Source organism: Hemibagrus wyckioides, linkage group LG14 (genome assembly GCF_019097595.1).
Source record: "Hemibagrus wyckioides isolate EC202008001 linkage group LG14, SWU_Hwy_1.0, whole genome shotgun sequence".
In the NCBI taxonomy this organism is placed as follows: Eukaryota; Metazoa; Chordata; class Actinopteri; order Siluriformes; family Bagridae; genus Hemibagrus; species Hemibagrus wyckioides.
Window position 1 is genome coordinate 2,937,769 of NC_080723.1, and position 20,452 is coordinate 2,958,220.

Consider the following 20,452-nt stretch of genomic DNA (forward strand, 5'->3'; position numbering starts at 1 on the left):
TAAAATGAATCAGCTTAGAAAACCAGCAAAGCCTTAGCTGCCTGACTGCACTGTGTGTGTGTGTGTGTGTGTGTGTGTGTGTCTTTGTTCTATTTTCACAGGGTGAAGTGGTTCAGAAGGGCCCTGTAGTGTCTAGTAGACAGACAGAGCCCATGCTAAAGGCTGTTATCCAAGGTGAGCTTCTGATTAAAATGCCCAATAAGGCTGTTTAATGCAGACTGTCATGAAGCGAGTAGTTCTATCAGAACTTTGGCCTTGATTCCGAGGTTAGACTAGGCACTAGCAGGTTTATGATAGACAGCACAAATCATTTTAAGTCCCAAGGAGAAAATGCATTTTGAGAGCTAGAAGAAAGCAAGGAACTCCGTGATCCTCAGAGGCATGGTTGCTGATTATTAGAAGAATGCTAATGATCTCGAGCATGCCGTCTACGCTGCTTGTCCTGCGTCCCCTTTGTCGCGTTCTGCAGCATCTGGCCTAAGAGGATTTGAATGTAAACCAGGACTGAACACTTCTTAATGTAATGGGAGTCTACATTTGCTTGAGATCACGATTCTCACAATGACTCAATGGGCCGATTTTCACGTGTGAATTATCACTGAACAATACACCAAAGAAAATATTTTTCCTCCCAGTAAGGGCAGGTCAGAATATAATACCTCTTTACAGCCTGAAGTTTATTACAAACTTAGCGACACTTTTTGCTAAGTAAAATAAACTGCTATACATACTAGAATTTGAAGAGCATGGTTTGTCCTCCAAAAAAAGCAGAAACCGGTTAAATGATTTAGTATTTTTCTGACAACACCAACACCAAGCCTCTTGTAGATGGAAATCAGTCATGATAATCAGGCTGTGTGCATAACAGACTTCCACACCCCGTCCGTCCATTTCATTTCATAGATTTAGTCCTAATTTGTTTAGTTACTGTGAATAGAGTAGAGTAGAGAATAACTTTAGTAGAGAATAATAAAGATTTGATTAGGGTAAATTTGTTCCTGTTTGCTGCCACTTCAGGGCCAATCATTGGTGCTTCACTTACAGCTTAGCTTCCTGATGTCGTTTCTTCTCTAAATGCTCGCTGCATTTCAGGTGCATGCAGGATGTGTTTTTAACATTTTTTTTTTTTGTGCAGCCCTGACCTGGTTAAAAGCATTCGCTCCTCATTCTTTCTCTGTTGCGTGAGAAAATGGAGCCATTGAAACTTAAGTGTTAATGTATAATATAATATAATGTATGTCATTTTTTCCCCTCCCTTTCTTTCTTTACATTCTATTTCTCAGATAAAGACACACAGACCTCAGACACATCACAACACACGTCAATCAATGTCATCTTTTTCGGTACGCTTGCGAAGGACTTTTCACAGACTGTCAGTCAAGGGGTAAGCCTCTGCTTTAACACATTAAACCTATGGTGATGTTTATGAGTCCCCTTCTGGGCCGATCCCTAAGCTCGACTTAGTTAGGTTTAATACCATTAGTAAAGAAAGAGCTCTGCAGGAATATTAGAGCATAATACGATTATACTTAATACTACTAGCCAATGGGAGTTCCACTCTTCATACGTTTTTAAAAGGATATTGGATATTAAAATAACAAGTAGTATTTATTCTAATTCTGAACAGTACATTGTTCACCGAGGCCTGTAATTAAATCCTGCTGTCCCCAACAAGTCACGAGCAAAGGGTGTTCTGAAGGAAAAAAATAATAATAAATGCGTGGATATGATTGCAAAAGCACTGCAGTAGCATAACACAGATTTGCTGCATTGGAAATAAAAACACAACACGATCGCCATAGTTTGGATTGCCTCCCTGCTGGCTGTGTGACAGAAAAATCCTCCCTCAGAGACATGTCTTTTAATCTGAGCCTTGCTGCTTTGCTTTATGAAATGCACTGCTTTTTTTTTTTTCTTTTTTTTTTCCCTCTCTCTCCGGTTCCTGTCCTCCTATCCCCTCAAGCCCTCGTGACTGCCTTATCTCTCGTTTTGTTCATTAGTCCAAGAGGCGCTATTTCATCAGGAGCCCTCCTCTGTGGCTTATCCTCACTGTTATTGTTGGTGTTATGCTGAGCGTGACTCGCTGGCTTCTTGTTTGTGGAGTGGGCTAAGCTCCCAGATAGCCTGTGGAAAGAGCACTTCTTTTGTAATGTGAGCTGATGTTAAAACCCTGCACGTGATTACAGTAGACACACGGCGGCTTTTATAAAGGCAGCATGCTCCACTTAGGCTTGCATTTATGAAGAAGGCTTTCCTTCCAGAAAGAAGCATCCACTTCAAATATGTTTGTGTTTAGAGAGCAAGATGCCCTCCTCTGTCGTAATATGGATGCAAACAGTGGATAAATACCCAGGATGTGGGTGTGGCAAAGAAGAAGAAACCTCAGATATTTGTGCGTAAGACTGATTATAATTATTCCAAATGGCTTCATATGGTTCTTTAAACAAGAATTTGATCTGAAATAATGACCTGTTGAAAAGGAAATTGCAAATATTTGAAACTTATTCCAACCAAGTAGAAAGGCTGTAAAGTAAGAATGTGTTTAAAAAAATATATATATATATTTTAATCCTTTATTTTTATCAATTTGCAACCTCCTGGTGGTCCAGCGGCAGGATCCCGCACTCTCACTGCCGCAGTCCGGGTTCGATTCCCCAGGCAGGGCACTAACCCAGCCACTGAAGAGTTAAATCTCAGTGCTGGTCCCAAGCCCGGATTAAATGGGAGGGTTGCGTCAGGAAGGACATCCGGCGTAAAACCCGTGCCAAATCGAAACATGCGGACCAAACAAATCACCATGGAGACCCCAAACCCCAAATCTAAATCAAATCAATATTTGGTGTGACCACTCTTTGTATTCAAACCAGCATCTTGCACACTTTGTGCATGTGCATAAAGTCAAGGATTTTGTAGGATCAGAGTCCAGAGTGTATGATTAACAAATTATACCAAGCAGGTGCTAATGATCATCAATTTCATATGCAGGTTGAAACACAGTCATTAACTGAAAGAGAAACAGCTCAGGCTTAAAACTGTTTGAGGAACAGACAAGCTCTGCTTCTAAGGTGAGGTTGTGGAAGACATGTTTCATGCCACAGGTCATACACCATGGCGAGAGTTCCTTCAAAAAACTGGGCGTATCTCAAGATATGTTGAACCGCAGGGTGACCGCATGTTGTGTTAAATGTCTTTGGGCTGTGTTTCCATGTTTCAGTGCGTTCCTAAAAATATCGTCTGTGATCCATGCTCTCCAGACTGCGCCTCAGCTGACGAGTCTAGTGCAGCAGTCGCTAAAATTAGTGTGAGATATGGTTACAACATCGAGGAGCATCGCACCACTGTGAAGCATGTAAAGTTTAAAACGCCACTGAAATCAAAATTGGTGTTTTTCAGATCTTGCTGATCTTTAGTGTTCCAGACACCTATACTACAGTATATCTCCAGCTGGAATGTGTCACTTCCTCAGACAGAATAAGAACACGGTTCCTGCCGTATACGCCGTCAAGGTTCTCCATCAGTAAGAGTGAATAGAAGGCTATTGTTATTCTCTTCGCTGTTCTCCATGTTTGTCTAGCGGGCTAAGCTTCTGTCGGGTTGGATTAGATTTGCGGGTGTGGCGTAACACGAACACTGTTGTGTAAGTCACTCAAGCGGTACAGCATGTCCTCACTCTGACATGACGTTTTCACAGCTAAAAATTTATTTCAAACAGAGAAAAGTTTGATGTTTTCATTTTGTGCATAGCTGTTTTTTAATCACTTAATCGTGGTCATCAAATAATAATGAACTATTGGCTGGAATGGAAGTCTGCAGTCACTCCGTCCTTTAATAAATAAGATTTGAAGACCCCTGCTTCACTCAAATCCAGACATGACTGGATTCCCTGAGCTCATTCCCATCCCCAAGCTCAAGATCAATTTACTGGCATAGTGCTGTTTTTGATGATTGTTTTGTCCATCCCACTGGCTATTGCTCTAGGACATTGTCTTATTGTCTGGCTTCACAATCAGCAAGTCCCCCACTGAACAGACTGACAGGCTGCATCCATGTCTGTTGGAGATGAGGAGCACCGATGCCTGTGTGTATGTGAGTATCTAATTCTAACAATTTGTTTGAACTCCACCATCTTTGAGTCACTTGGTTTGGTTTTTTTTTTTTTTGTATCCGAAAGAAGATATAACACCGCCTCTGTGGTTTGTAGTATTTGCATACGACTGATTTCACACGGTGTGTTTTTCGCAGGTGTACTCATCTTTCGTCTCCTCTGGGCCTGCTGTCGTCAGCTCAGAGGTACTGTATTCGCTTGCACAAAGTTCCTAAATGCAGCAGAAGAGTCTGAAACTACATTAAAAAAAAAAAAAAGAAATATGGCTAGTAAACTTGCAAATGTGCTTACACCGTTCTGGTTGTTTTTTTTTAAAAAACATTTTTAGGCAAGGAACAAGCTGATTACATAGAAAAAGCAGATTTCCTGTGTGTGCCGTTATTCCTTTTATATCAAACAGCTTGCATTTTCATAATAGGCAGCTGACTAATCCCAATCGCATCCTTTTAAACCGTTTTGGTGTGGTTTCTGTGCTACTAACAGAGCAATTTATATAAAATCCAGTAATGCTACTTCTTGACTAGACTTGTGGAGTAGCAATTGTTGCAGATAAAATATTACCACAATTATCCCCAAAGTATTTTGAAGGAGCGCCGATATCCGTGTTTCTGCATGGGATCACTTTTATTACAAATTGCTCGAACTTGCTTGAAATCCCTAAAATGTGTTTGTAAAATGTTTACGTTTAAATGACGACTGTAATCATCTGCTGTAGCTGGAGGCATTGCAGCCCATTTCAAGCTCGCTGCTCTTCTTAAGGCAACGCAGCCATTTCCAGTCCACGCCAAGCTGCCGGCTGGTTTCGTTCTTGTTTAAATAATAGAAATGTTTTCGCATATTGCAAAAAGCTTCCACTTGCTTGATTTTTTTTTATTTATTTTTTTTACATGGCCTATTCGGGAGCCTGCTCCATTATGTTAATGTGTTATTTTCCAGAACGTTAATGTGTGGTTGAATCTGTGGTACTTCATATCTAGTGTCTTCTTTTATGCATGTGTATATTGTATGCTTGTTTGTTTAATCCTATGCGATTACCTTCACACTGCGTGTGGTACCAGTACCACAAGATTGGACATACTTGATCAAATGTGTTTTTCATAATCAGGGAGAAATCATGACCTATAGGATTAGGCTTCAAATTTGTTCCAAAATAAATATGAATACTTGATGCATTATATTGGCAAAAGTTTTGGGACATCTGCCTTTACATGCACATGAATTTTAAAGACCGTAGGGTTTAATATGGAGTTGTCCCGCCCTTTGCAGCTATGACAGCTTCAACTCTTCTGGGAAGGCTTTCCACAAGGTTTAGGAGTCTGTTTATGGGAATTTTTGACCATTCCTCTAGAAGCGCATTTGTGAGGTCAGGCACTGATGTTGATGATGAGAAGGCCTGGCTCACAGTCTCCACTCTAATTCATCCCAAAGGTGTTCTGTGGGGTTGAGGTCAGGACTCTGTGCAGGACAGTCAAGTTCCTCCACACCAAACTCACTCATCCATGTCTGTATGGACCTTGCTTTGGTCACTGGTGTGCAGTCATGTTGGAACAGGAAAGGGTCATCCCCAAACTGTTCCCACAAAGTTGGGAGCATGAAATTGTCCAAAATGTCTTGGTATGAAGCTGAAGCATTAAGAGTTCCTTTCACTGGAACTAAGGGGCTGAGCCCAACCCCTGAAAAACAACCCCACACCATAATCCCCCCTCCACCAAACTTTACACTTGGCACGATGCAGTCAGGTAAGCAGCGTTCTCCTGACAACCGCCAAACCCAGACTTGTCCATCGGATTGCCAGACAGAGAGGCGCGATTCGTCACTCCAGAGAACACGTCTCCACTACTCTAGAGTCCAGTAGCAGCATGCTTTACACCACTGCATCCAACACTTTGTATTGCACTTGATGTAAGGCTTGGATGCAGATGCTCAGCCATGAAAACCCATTCCATGAAGCTCTCTACACACTGTTCTTGAGTTAATCTGTAGGCCACATGAAGTTTGGAGGTCTGTAGCGATTGACTCTGCAGAAAGTTGGTGACTTCTGCACACTGTGCTCCTCAGCATGCTCTGACCCCGCTCTGTGATGTTACCTGGCCTACTACTTCGTAGCTGAGTTCTGTTGTTCCCAATTGCTTCCACTTTGTTATAATACCACTAACAGTTGACCGTGGAATATTTAGTAATGAGGAAACGTCATGAATGGACTTATTGCACAGGTGGAAACCTATCACGGTACCACGCTTGAATTCACTGAGCTCCTGAGAGCGAGCCATTCTTTCACAAATGTTTGTAGAAGCAGTCTGCATGCCTAGGTGCTGGATTTTATACACCTGTGGCCATGGAAGAGATTGGAACACCTAAATTCAATGATCTTGAGGGGTGTCCCAAAACTTTTGGCAATATAGTGTATAATAATAATAATAATAATAATAATAATAATAATAGTCATCGTCATCTTTATTTATATGGCACCTTTCCATTTTGTGTCCAGATAAATGCCTTCAGTAAATAGTTAATTTGTTTCAAGCTTAAGAAGAGCAGCCAGCGAGTACTGAGCATATGTGGGCACATCAGCAAGCCTGTTGGGAAACTAATCCCAGCTGGTCCCCTCATAAAGCGTGTGACAGAGTGCCAGCAGTGGGCCAAGCTGTTATTAAGACTTCGACTTTGGTCACTGTATAATTCTTTTCATAGTTTCGATGTATTCCAGATCATTTTAACATAGGAAAAAAAGTCAAAAGTAAAAAAAAAAAACCTTCATTGTGTAGGTGTGTTCAAACTTTTCACAACTACTGTTTGACTAAAAAAGTTTTTTTCACGCCTTAGTGCCACCAGATTGCAGTCGGGAGAAGCTGACAGTGCGCTCCTGTGCTTGTGTTTATTATTCATATGCGTCGCTATTCCCCTACATCACTCTGTTTTCCCTCTACATTCAGTCTAGGTACACGTATGTCCCTTTAAGTGAACTGAAACCCAGCAGAATAGTGAACGTTTATGGTGTGGTGACCTTCTTCAAACAGCCTTTTCCCACCAAAGGCACAGGTGAGTCCCCAAAACACAGTAATAATGTTATATTGTTATTTGTGCCCTTAAGCTCAGGCTGAGACTCAGGGAAAGATCTCAGCAGTGTGACTGAAAGCTCTATAGGCGGGTGAACCTCAGCATTAATAAACAGTGACTAATGATATCAAAAGTAATTTATGTATATAATATATGTGTATAAATGTAGATAAGGTAAAATATGTATTAGTGTTTGTTTTAAAATTTGATTTGTTGATTAATGCATACATTTACACATATTAAATAACAGCTTGCCCCTGAGTTTAAGTTAAGTTGCCCTTATTTGTCTCATATACATTACTGCATTTCTTTGCATGTCCCATCCTTGCGGTTTGGGGTCAGAGTGCAGGGTCAGCTATGATGCAGAGCTCCTGGCCCAACAGTTGCAGCTTGGCAGCGTTAGGGCTTGAACCCCGAGCTTCCAGTCAGCGACCCAGAGCCCTAACCACTTGAACTACCACCGCCCCCGATAACTAAACTCTGGTCTTCAACATGTTTTTCAGCCTTGTGAATTTTTTCCTGCTAACAACCATCATCATACAGTAGATGAGTCCGTGCCGTTAAAGAACAGTATCTGACACATCAGATTTGAGGTTTTAGCATCGCTGTGGTGTAATGCATCCTTTTATCTAGATTGTAAAGTGCACTAAATTTAGGCTGATAGATATTTTCAGAAAATGCCACTTTAATGTGCTTCAAATCAGTGTCCATAATCAATGTGCGTCTGAGTGGTGTAGCCGCTCAGGCATCTCACACACACACACACACACACTAAAATATACTGTAATTGATTGCAGGCCTACGGCATTTTTAAATAATGTTTCCATCTTCTATCACCAATGTCAATCCTTCATTGTCCTTTTTATAAGCATCTAAACATCAGTAATTATTAAATGTGTTTTTAACACAGTGCATTCAGCTGATTGGCCAGAAGGTGTTGATTAATGTTGTATAACAGTAAGGTTAGGGATTGATAGGTTTGTATTATTCATTCGAATACCAGATCATACACGAGGACTTGTATGGCAGACCCTGCACATGATCTTACTCTTAATATTAATCTCTAATTAAAAAGATAAATGTAACGGTAACATATGGCAGGAGTCTCCGGTGTTTATGCTTCGTGACGTTTTCCAGCATTGCGAGATCGAGGAATGTATGTTTTACAGTTTCCCAGTAAAATGACAAGTTCCTTGGTGAGGGAATGACTGTTTATTGTTGTAATATAAATGATAACAGGTCCTAATTTTCTCACTGATGTTCTTCTAACTACTTTGTTGTTCGTTAATTAGTCAAGATGATCGTTGTGATCTAATTGAAATAACACACTTTGCACCACACTGTTATAAGATGATAATAATAATAATACTACACTGGGGTTGTAAGCTGACTTAAGTACTTATCGTGATAGAGTGATGCCTCTGAAGGTTCTGGATGTTGGACACTCTTCACATTATATGTGGAAGTGAGAATGGGAGCTGGTCGAAGTGCTTCATGTTTATCATGGATCAGTCATCCTCAGCTTTCATACAAATCATAGGCATTACATGATCAAAGTATGTTCACTACTTTGAACCTCCTTCGTGAATGCACAGTCCTTTTGATAAACTTCCCAGTTCCTGGTTTCATCCTGACCTTTTTCTATTTCCTTTTTGCCCGTCTGTCCTTCCCGTCCTTATATATATATATATATATATATATATATATATATATATATATATATATATATATATATATATATATATATATATATATCCTTCATTCTGAGACACGAGCATAAAAATCCTTCTAATCCGTGGGACGTGGTGTAGGTTACAGCAAGCGATTTGATACAGTAGCATTAACAAATTAGAGCTCTTCCACTTGATCATGGAAAGAAACGCGTATACTTTCTCACTTTCCCACTGCAGACATTTCTGGCTTCAAGCTGCAATTATGTGTGCCTCAACGCATTCAGATAATTGATCCTTCAAAAGGATGTGTTGTGCCGGTATCTTGTAAAGTCCTGAAAATCAATCCTCATTTCAGTCAAAGGCTCCTGTCGATGGATCATTGAGATGAGCAGAGAAAGTCCAGGCTCTTGTCCAATTTAATCAGCACAGAGGATTGGACATTGTGCACATGTATTGTGCCCAAAGAGGCGAACACTTCATTCGAAATCAATGCTGTAAGAAAAAGGTCATAGCAGAAATAACAATCAGCGTTTGAAACAATAAACCTGATGTAAGGCTCCTTATTATTAAACGTTACAAATATCTGCGTTTATTTACGAAACATTCCGCTTCTTTCTCCTCTATCTAATCGCGTTCCCTCATTCGAGGAGCCCAGAGTGGAAACTAAATGTGAGTGTTTTGTCGCCGTTTCAACAGGTTTCATTGCGTACAAAGCAAATAACAGTTTGCAGTTGAATAATGAATTAACCTTATGAATTGCAGAGACTCCATCTGGCAGCGTTTGTGCCGTAATGAGACTGATGCTTAGGTACTCAATCATTCCTTGAAATATTTATTGATATTAATTTAACCTGCATATGATGTTACAAACACTACTGAGGGTGATAAGACTGTTGATTATCAGATCTTCGTATTCCAGGCTTCCTTTACTTGCACTCATTAGTTATTGTAATCATTTTCTTTGTATGCTGAACATTTAACTTTATCTGAAGGTAGAGCTAACAGATAAAACATAAATAAAAAGACGAAAAAATAAGTGTGTATATATAGTCGACTGTAAATAGTACTATCACTAAATATTTAATGGAGTAGTTAAGGAATGAATAATGGGAGGTAGATTTTATATACACCGTTCAGTCATAAGAATAAAACAACCTGCCACAACAGCTCCAGTCTGTCACGGCATGTCCTCCACAAGACCTCTGAAGGTGTGCTGATATTGGCTGGCACCAAGACCTTAGCAGCAGATCCTTTAAGTCCTCCAAGTTGTGACGTGAGGCCTCCATGGAATGGACTTGTTTGTCCATCACATGCCACAGGTGCTTGAACAAATTGCGATCTGGGGAATGTGGAAGCCCAGAGTCAACACCATGAACTTGTCATGTTCCTCAAAACTGTTCCTGAACAATTTCTGCAATGTGGCTGTTGTCAGAGTTGCTTCGTATTCACCTGTCAGTGGATTTAGTTTTCTGGCTTGTTTTGGTGTGTGTGTGTGTGTGTGTGTGTGTGTGTAATTGGTGCTTTACTGTTTTACTGATAACTGCTCAAAGGTAAATGCTTGTTCAATATGGTTCAATACGTCGTCACAAGTGCTGGTTTTCTCCATTTAATTAACTACCGAAGCCGATTTGTAAGGTAGTATTGACAGTTCAGTTCACCAACGCCACCCTGATCACCATGGACGCATTGATTTTCTATAGATTACTGCTCCACACTGAAGATCACAGACCAGTCCGATGCTAAAGTGAGCTGCACCATTTTCAGTGAAAGGCTCGATGACCATCCTAAAATATTCCGAATCGGGGACATCATTCGTCTGCACCGAGTGAAGGTGAGAAGGTCAGAGGGCTGTATTTGCCAGCTTTGATAGACTTATTCATTCACATTAACTGTAGATTTAAACCGTTGGAAGTGCTTCTTTGATTACATCCACTTAGGTTGTAATTACTTTATGAGTGCTAAGCACTGTAATGGGCTCTAATCCCTACGATTACTGTTGATTAAGGTCTATTTAAGCAATATGTGAGTCATTTAAATATGCAGAGTTGCTAAGGTTGTGTTGGAATTTTTGCACACAGGCTCAAATGTTCAACGGATCCATGACCCTACTGACCACTTTAGGCTGGTCTACTGTCACGTTTGATGGGATGATTGACAGCCCTATCGAGCCCCGGACATCGAGTAGGACTTTCCACTTTGGTGAAGCCGATAAACGTGCGGTGGAGGCACTGCGTCACTGGGCAGCGAGCCAGCTTCTGGCCACTGAGGCCACTGTTCCTCTGTCTTCAGTGCAGCCCAAGATGTTTTTTGATCTGACCTGCCAGCTGCTAGCCAAAGCCAGCATGGACACCAGATGCATGCTGCTCAAGGTGTGTTCCATGAGACTATTTCTTATACTTTATGACACATGAGCTAATCCTTGTTTATCTTGAAGTTTTATGGACCAAGTCCACTCAGCACTCTCTGTGGTGGTGTAGCTCTGCTGAGTTGATAAATGTACTTTAGTGTAATCTGTATGTAGATATTTGAAAGAAAAGTGGTTCCTTTTGTAATTGGATGATTAGATAACTCCATGAATGTGCAGGTGTTCCTAATAAAGTGGACGATGAGGGTACAACCAATTTTATTATTATTTTTTGTCTGAATCGAACATCAAGATGAAATTAAGGTGTCCGTCTTGCAAACAGTGACGCACCACATGAATTATCGCGTATACACTCATCGTCCACTTTATTAGGAACACCTGCACATTCATGGAGTTATCTAATCATCCAATCATGAATCAGTGCGAGGAGAAAAAAGGCCAGGAGCTTCAGGTAATGTTCACATCAAACATGAGAATGAAGTAAAAGTGTGAATTAGATAGGCTTAGGAGTCTGGAATGATTGACGGGTGCTTTGAATATTAATATTAATTGACCCTACTTTTAATATGAATTGACCCTCCTGGGAAGCCCCACCCATTTTGCCTATTTTCTCATTAGTAATGTTTTGGTTAGTGTTAATGAGGCTTGAAAGCTGGTTTGGGAATCAACCCTCTCTTTCTTTCAAAGTAAATGGAGAATGTGAAATAAAATCTGTTAATGTATGTTTGACAAGTCAAGTTCAGACACACATAGTTTACATTTATATTTATTACAGATGCCACTAAGCAAGTCTGAAGATGCCACCTCCTATGGCCCTTCAAATTGTTAAATGATTGAAAAAAAATAGTTTTTGATATGTGTGTTGATAATCTAGCACTTATCGTAGGTTTACTTTTGTTGCTCAGGTCTGGGATGGGACAAAATGTGCGCACCCTTTGCTCAACTTGGCCGTGGCACCAGATGCTTTAGAGGGAGAGACCAGACCCTCTCCAGACCGAGAGAACATGATCGCTAACGTTCTGGTCTATGACAACCATGTGGAGGGAGCCAGTAAGTTGAAGGTGAGGAGAAGAAGGTGGTGCACAGTCATGTTGGAACAGGAAGGGGTCATCCACAAAGCTGGGAGCATGAAATTGTCCAAAATGTCTTGGTATGACGCTGAAGCATTAAGAGTTCCTTTCACTGGAACTAAGGGGCCGAGCCCAACCCCTGAAAAACAACACCTGAACTCAATGATTTTGGAGGGGTGTCCCAAAACTTTTGGCAATCTAGTAAGAGCATGTGGAGTGTGAAGGTTGAATTAGCATAGCAATAGCACAGCTGTACATAAAGGTGAAGGTGAGGAGGAGAAAAAAAAAACCTTTACGGAGGTCGCATTAAACGTAGCTCTTCATCATAATAAATATTTAATCCACTTGCTGTAAACTGTAAGCTGTGAAACTGAGAGCAGCAAGAAAAATAGCTTTTATATAGAAAAACTATATTATGCATGGTTTTGCTACCAGGGCTTAGCTTTAGGTTAACTAATCCTATAACTCACTCTCTGTGTATTAAATATTAATATTATGATCACAGCTGTAGAGTGCATGTTGCATGTGCTAGATGAAATTTTACCTGTTCATCTGTAAAACTGTGTGTGGAAATATCTCCAGCAAAATGCGTCTTTAAACCTGTGGCAAGCGAGAACCGAGACAGGTTTGCTGTATGTTTAGCCCATTGTGAGTCACCCGTCACTGGGAGTCCAGGAGAGCGTAATTGGCCTTGTTCTCTGTGTGGAGAGAATGGCATTAGGCTGGATTCATATGTGCTTGGAATTATATATATGCAGGGAGCTTCTTTTTTTTCTGGCAGGTTTGTAAAATTTGACGTACCTGATGTATCAACATAAATTGTGGCACAAGGTCCACAACTTCAAACTAGCACATCATTTTGTAGAACTCCAAGCAGGTTTGAGGGCAATAATCAATTTATCAATGATGGTGACTGTTTACAAGAAATGTATAGCTTTCAGACCTAACAAAAAGTCTTTCTTTTGGATTTTTAAGATGAGGATGATCATGATGTTTACATTTCTGGCATTTAGCAGACACCCTTATCTAGAGTGACTTTTATTTTTATCTCATTTTATACCACTTGAGCAATTGAGGGTTAAGGGCCTTGCTCAGGGGCCCAGAAGTGGCAGCTTAACCAGTAAGGTACCACAACATAAAGAAACAAACATCTCTTCTCATTGTTTAACAACTCAGTGCAGCTACACAATAACACGTAAGCATCCTTGAATTGTGGGTAAGAAATCATCCATCCATTTATTCTATACCCGCTTTATTCCTAATTAGGGTCACGGGGGTCTGCTAGAGCCTATCCAAGGGCACATTGGGCGATAGGCAGGGGTACACCCTGGACAGGTCACCAGTCCTTCACAGGGCCACACATATAGACAGACAACCACACACACTCACTCACTCCTATGGGCAATTTAGAATTACCGATCTACCTAATGTACATGTTTTTGGACTGTGGGAGGAAACCGGAGTACCCAGAGTAAACCCACATAGGCACAGGGAGAACATGCCTGTTCGAACCCAGGATTCGAACCCAGGACCTTCTTGCAGTGAGGCAACAGTGCTAACCACTAAGCCACCGTGCTGCCAGGTAAGAAATAATTTCACAGGTTAATACTGATTTCCTAGAGATGGACGTGCCAGCAAGAGGTTATCACTTTTTAATATTCCCGATGTTCAAAAAAAACAAAAAAGGGATGCAGGTATATAACCAGTGCTGCTCGTGTAGCTGCTGCTGTGCTCTTCGTGAAATAAGCATGCGTTTGCCTCATCTCCCAGAGTGGAGTCTGTTGTGCAGTAAGGGAAAACTAGTTGGTAGATGGGAATTCAGGAAATGTGTTAAAAAAAAAAAAAAATCGTATTGCTCAATGCAATATCAAACAATCTTACATCTTGGCTTGTCATTTTCTCAAGCATAGGCGTGTGAAATATTTCCACTCGTATTTATCTGCTAGTTTAGATGCCCAGGGTTTCCAGTTCATTCACACGTAATGAATATTAACTCAATATCAGATACTGATGAGTTTGCCTAGGGAATCTGCTGGTTCTCGTGATAAATAGATGAATGAAATTTGATGCATTTCTAGAAAAGACAACGTGACACTTGTTATTTCCAGGAGTCAGAGTTTTTCCATTAAAGAATTTTAGGAGAGAGAATTGATTTTTCTTGAATCTCCAGGCCTCATTGATTGCAGTGGCCAGTTATTTGCTCCTTTTTTTAAGCAATTATTTAACTGCAGTTTTTGTCTTATCCTCCTATTGTAAAGCCTGAGCCGCTTCTCTTTTCTGGAACGTGGAGGGCTGTCAGGTTTTGCCTTGAGAAGATGGATTGTGCTTTTTCAATGTTGTCACCTTTAGGATATGTGTGGTACTTTTTTTTCCGTTTCTGTAATCAGTGATGTATGACAGTCCCGCTTCCTTAGTTGAATTCTAAGGAATTTTCTTTTTCAGTTGCTTTGAATTGTTTGAAATGGTTATACTTTTTTTACTAAAGACTTATCTCAATTCAGAATTGAGCAAAACCTTGTTCAGAGATTGTCTTATGCCTTTGTGTGACAGTCAGTGCCCCTAAATATGAATGGGACGGGAAAAGTGTGTGTGTGTGTGTGTGAGAGCCGGTGTGTGTTCGTCCATGCATGCATGCAGTCTCCTCCAAACGTATTGGAAGGGCATGACCAATTCTTTTGTTTTTGATACACACTGACATAAGACAATAGGGTTTGAGATCAGAAGTTGAATAAGACGATAGATCAGAATTTCAGCTTGCAATTTTAACTAATTTTTTAGTTTATTCACATACTCTATGTTGCCAAAAGTTTTGGGACATCTGCCTTTACATGCACATGAATGTATTATGGAGTTGTCCCACCCTTTGCAGCTATAACAGCTTCAACTCTACTGGGAAGGCTTTCCACAAGGTTTAGGAGTGTGTTTATGGGAATTTTTGACCATTCCTTTAGAAGCTCATTTGTGGGGTCAGGCACTGATGTTGGATGAGAAGGTCTGGCTCACAGTCTCCGCTCTAATTCATCTCAAAGGTGTTCTATGGGGTTGAGGTCAGGACTCTGTCAAGTTCCTCCACACCAAACTCACTCATCCATGTCTTTATGGACCTTGCTTTGGTCACTGGTGTGCAGTCATGTTGGAACAGGAAGGGGTCATCCCCAAACTGTTCCCACAAAGCATGAAATTGTCCAAAATGTCTTGTTATGAAGCTGAAGCATTAAGAGTTCTAAGAACTAAGGGGCCAAGCCCAACCCCTGAAAAACAACACCTGCATTCAATGATTTGGAGGGGTGTCCCAAAACTTTTGGTAATATAATAAGTCTTACATAAGTAAGAGCATGTGGAGTGTGAAGGTTGAGTTAGCAAAGCAATAGCACAGCTGTACATAAAATATTTCAGTCCACACAACATAATGGGAAATATCAGAGTTCAAAAGAGCACAGACTGTTATGCGTCTTGCTGGCGCATCTGTGAGCAGGACAAGTCTTTGTGGTGTATCAAGAGCCACGGTAATGCAGGGTAATGTCAGCATACCACCACAAAGGATGAAACGCATCCAGCAGTAGTAACTATTGTTGCAAGAGGAAGCTGTCTGAAACGGATGTCCAGACACTAACCTGGATTGTATCCCAAAACCATAAAACTACATCTGCTCAACTCACTGCACTTTGACTCTCCTAGTTCCACCAAAACTGTTCTGTGGGAGTTTTACATGGTCAGCAGTCATCGTCAGCTTGCTACAGCCAAACCTTTGATCACTCGTGCCAATGCCAAATGTCGGATTCAGTGGTGCCAGCAGCTGAAATCTTGGGCTTTGGACAACGTGATGAGTCCACCATTACTGACTTTCCCACATCCGGGAGAGTGACCTCTTGCTGACCACCCAGACTGTCGTGTGCTCAGAATGAAACACAGTGGGGGATCAGTGATGATATGGGCTCGAATATCATGGCACTCCCTAAGCCCACTACTTGTGCTAGATGGATGCATCATTGCCAAAGATTACCAAATCATTCTGGAGGACCATGTGCTGGTTGAAACATTGCATCGTAAAGGAGGTGTCGTGTATCACGAGGATAACGCACCAATACACACAGTAAAACTGGTGACCAAGTGGTTTGGTGAACATGAAATTGAAGTAACTTTTGGTTGTTTTGGAGGAGCAAGACAGGAAAAGTTTTCCTCCATTAGCTTCATATAGAGGCCTGCTACCTCTGCCATACTTGATTGATGAGCTTGTATGTTTTGGATCATGATCAGATCCTTTCTTTTCTTCACACTTTGACCTGTCCAACCCTTTGGTTCAGGATAATCTTGCTTCCATGTCTTTTGTGGCACATCTCTGTATTTCTTTTTTGAATTCCAATCTGTACCGCTGATGAGTGGTTTGCATCTTGTGGTATAGCCTCTATATTTCTTCTTCAAATAGTGGAGGCCTTCACTTCTGCCCTGTTTAGGTTGCTAGTGATGTCACTGACTTGTTTCAAGGTTTTTTTCTTCACAGCTTTTCATTGCTGCTGTTATCCTTGGCCAACATGTTCACTGTCTGTTCCTCAGTACACCTGTGGCTTCTTTCTTTCTCAGCACATTCCAAATGGTTCTATTGGCAATGCTGAATGCTTTTACAATGGCTCTGAATGATTTCTCCCTTTTCTTTCGGGCTTAAATGACCAAAAGTAGACTTTCTGGGCAGCACTAAGCACCTGTAAGTCCAGTAAGTTCAATATTCAAACTGATATAGGCACCTTTTAATCACAAATTTTCATGTATTACCCTTTCCCTAAATCATCACATCTTCATACACTGATCAGGCATAACATTCTGAGCAGTGACCGGTGAAGTGAATAAGACTGATGATCTCCTCATCATGGCCCCTGTTAGTGGGTGGGATTTTGTCCTCAAAGTTGATGTGTTAGAAGCAGGAAAAATGGACAAGCGTAAGGATTTGAGCGAGTTTGACAAAGGGCCAAATTGTGATGGTTAGACCACTGGATCAGAGCATCTCCAAAACTGCAGCTCTTGTGGGGTGTTCCCAGTCTGCAGTGGTCAGTATCTATCAAAAGTGGTCCAAGGAAGGAACAGTGGTGAACCGGAGACAGGGTCATTGGCACGTGGGGAGAGAAGGCTGGCCCGTGTGGTCCGATCCAACAGACGAGCTACTGTTGCTCAAATTGCTGAAGAAGTTAACGCTGGTTCTGATAGAAAGGTGTCAGAATACACAGTGCAGGACGGGTCATAATGTTATGCCTGATCGGTGTATTACACTTTCCATAAAATAGTTGTTTCCTTCACTTCTAATTAGTCGGACACTTGGAATTTGAAGCCCTTTCGAATGATGTCTTGAAGGCGTTTGACTTCATGTACAAAATAATAGCACACAATGTCTCTATAGTGAAAGTCTTCTATAAATGCTTAAAAGAATAAAGACTAAACTACTGACGGCTTTTCTACTTTTACTCTCTTTATATTAATATTTCAGAAATAGTCTGGCTTTTTTTTTTTTTTTATTTCTTTTGGTGGTTTCTTGGGCCTTGGAACAGTCTGATTTTGGCCTTGGCTTTCAGTATAACACTTTAGATCCTATTCTTTTTCGACTTGTATAGCTGTGGCAGCCTTTATGTCTTTTAGTTTGTTCATCTTGCTTTGTTTTAAGGGGATAGTAGGATTTTGTGCATTGGATATAAAACAAAGGTTTTAAGGTTATCTCCAAAGAGCCTGTGTAGACTATATCTTCTGTCTGACCTTGTTGTCTGTAAGTGTGCCATTGCCATATGGGATTGCACAGAGTGTCTGGGAAATCAGGAGTGTAGCATTATAAGGCTCGATCTGGGTGAAAAGAAATTTTGAAATATTGGACGTCTCAAAGTATTTTGACGTCTCAGGCAAAACTGTAAGGAAGCAGATCCATTTATAGTTCAGTAGGGCTTTTGCTTGAAAAGTGGTTTAAATGTTCATTTTAAATCCTGTAACATTTAAAATGTGGAGTTTTAAAGCACTAATGTTAGCAAGCTTTAATATTCGAACCCAGACTGTTAATTCTCAAAAGTCAGTGCTCTGATTTTCTTTAACAGCAGCTCTGACAATAGTGTCCGCTGTAATTCCAGTCATATATTTTATATTTTATATTTTATATTTTATATTAATGCTCTCATTTTAATACCGTTTTATTCCTATAATAGCAGCAGGACTCGCATGTAATGCATGCAATCTAAACTTTATCGTAAATTGATTTTAATTAGAAACTCGTTGTTCAATAATTATAAACAAAGACATAATCGTTGTTATAATGGAGATTTCTCTACGGAGACATTTATTTAGCGTTTATGGAAGTCTCGGGTGTCAGCAGGTTTTCCGTCACTGGGGGGTCTTCAAAGGATGCTGTGCCTTCCAACTTCTTGGTATGACAAGCTGTTTGCTGCTGTTTATTTATTTTTATTTTCTCGAATGAATGAAAAAGAGACAATTAAATGTAATAGAAATAATTGTTCTGTAGCAGGAATAAAACACTGGAACATTCTGCTTCATGTCAGACTCTATCACACCATCTTGGCTTTGATTGTTTTCCAATAACCGCACAACCCCCATAGTGTTTAATTCCTTTCCTTCACAGTAGCACTCCTGTATGGGGCCTCCATGGAGGATACTTTTGATAGATACTGACCACTGCAGACCGGGAACACCCCCACAAGAGCTTGTGATTGTTACTATATATTTAACCATAGCGCCGTTATGGCTTATTTGTTTTATATTTTAATTCTGTTGTTTTTAATTGAGCTCTAATATGGACATTCTCTTTAAACAAGACCATAGGTTTTTTTTTAATCGGGTTCAGGTCCAGGGACGGAGAGGTCCAGTAAACATTTGTGTACAGTGGTGAGAAGAAATGCCTTTTAATGAATGCCTGCTGTTTAATTTTTCTTTTCAGATAGGTTGTTCACTAAATAATAGGAATATTTTGTTAGCTCTGCCCCTGTCATCTGTTGTATTTGTGTGAAATTGCCGGAGCTTTAGACTGGGCAGGAGTGAATACAAGAGTGAATAAAGCGGGCCATTAGGATTACGCCGAATGAGAGAGACAGAGAGAGTTTTAACGCTAGTGAAGAGAGGGCCAAATCGATATGGTAACAGCAAGAGGTCCTGACTGTAAGGGCCTTGATGCAGAGCGTAGTCACAAAGCCGTGTCACACAGAGTTGCTAATAGCCAGCTAAACAGCAGCTTCAATTACGCATGAACGATCCTAATAACTGTCTCACTCTTCACATCAATGAGTGACTGCAGTCAGCTACTGAATTAATAATTCTGCATTTCAGGGGGTTCTATTTAGAAGTCGAAGCCTCAAAGATTTTCTGAATATCAAAAAATTACCCAAAGCTCTTGTATCCATTTTCCGTTTGCATTTGCATCATGTGTCCCAGGCCAGTTTCCAGTGTTTCATCTGAAAAAGGACTGCCTGGAGTAATAGCATGAAATTAATCTATGTCTGGAGCATAGATTGAAAGGAAAGCAGTCCGAGCCAGATTTTCCCAAACCACTGTAGCACACGGAATTTTGGCGCTTTTTAACATTTCGAGTAGTTTTTGTAGAGTAGAAATGTTTGAAGGCTGTTAACTGCTAAAAGAGGATTTATGTTTTAAAGCAACTATTAGGTTTGACATCACTTTCATTTGACAATTAATAAATCAGAGTAAATTATCATGTAAATAATGAGCTAGAGTTTGACTTCCCTAGCCAATTTACGTTAGCTCCTAGATTCGAGGCGAGTCTAACCTAATTGAATTAAAAATAGCTAAGTAAAATGAGCAGTTGTGTAATGAATTTAATGAATTTTTGCCTTCTAAAGAGGAAAGGTAGTGTATGCATGTTTTTGCTTACTTCAACCTAATGAACTTTTTCTACGGTTTAACCAGAAATTTTCATCCTCTTGTTCCACACTTGGTAGCCCTCCATGTTTAGAACCACACAGAGAGCTATAGCACCATACACCGATCAGGGATAACAGTGAAGTGAATAAGACTGATGATCTCCTCATCATGGCCCCTGTTAGTGGGTGGGATATATTTGGCAGCAAGTGAACATTTTGTCCTCAAAGTTGATGTGTTAGAAGCAGGAAAATAGGTTTTGAGCGAGTTTGACCAAAAGGGCCAAACTGTGATGGCTAGACCACTGGATCAGAGCATCTCCAAA

The 20,452-nt window shown here is 40.5% G+C and overlaps 1 protein-coding gene across 8 annotated transcripts in view; it reads left to right on the plus strand.

Annotated features, from left to right (window-relative positions):
- Positions 1 to 20,452, plus strand: part of pot1 (protection of telomeres 1 homolog) — a 41,270-nt gene that overhangs the window by 11,854 nt on the left and 8,964 nt on the right. For 7 of the 8 annotated variants that reach the window (XR_009206548.1, XR_009206547.1, XM_058408615.1 and 4 more), the window contains 8 exons: positions 102 to 174; positions 1,284 to 1,384; positions 3,979 to 4,086; positions 4,243 to 4,290; positions 7,039 to 7,144; positions 10,536 to 10,666; positions 10,914 to 11,204; positions 12,106 to 12,261. Coding sequence is in view for 6 of the 8 variants with exons in the window: in XM_058408615.1 (XP_058264598.1) it covers positions 102 to 174; positions 1,284 to 1,384; positions 3,979 to 4,086; positions 4,243 to 4,290; positions 7,039 to 7,144; positions 10,536 to 10,666; positions 10,914 to 11,204; positions 12,106 to 12,261 (1,014 nt within the window). In the remaining 2 variants the exon portion in view is untranslated. Of the gene's footprint in view, positions 1 to 101; positions 175 to 1,283; positions 1,385 to 2,296; positions 2,393 to 3,978; positions 4,087 to 4,242; positions 4,291 to 7,038; positions 7,145 to 10,535; positions 10,667 to 10,913; positions 11,205 to 12,105; positions 12,262 to 20,452 lie in introns of those variants that run through there. The other variant, XM_058408619.1, reaches the window with a different exon arrangement.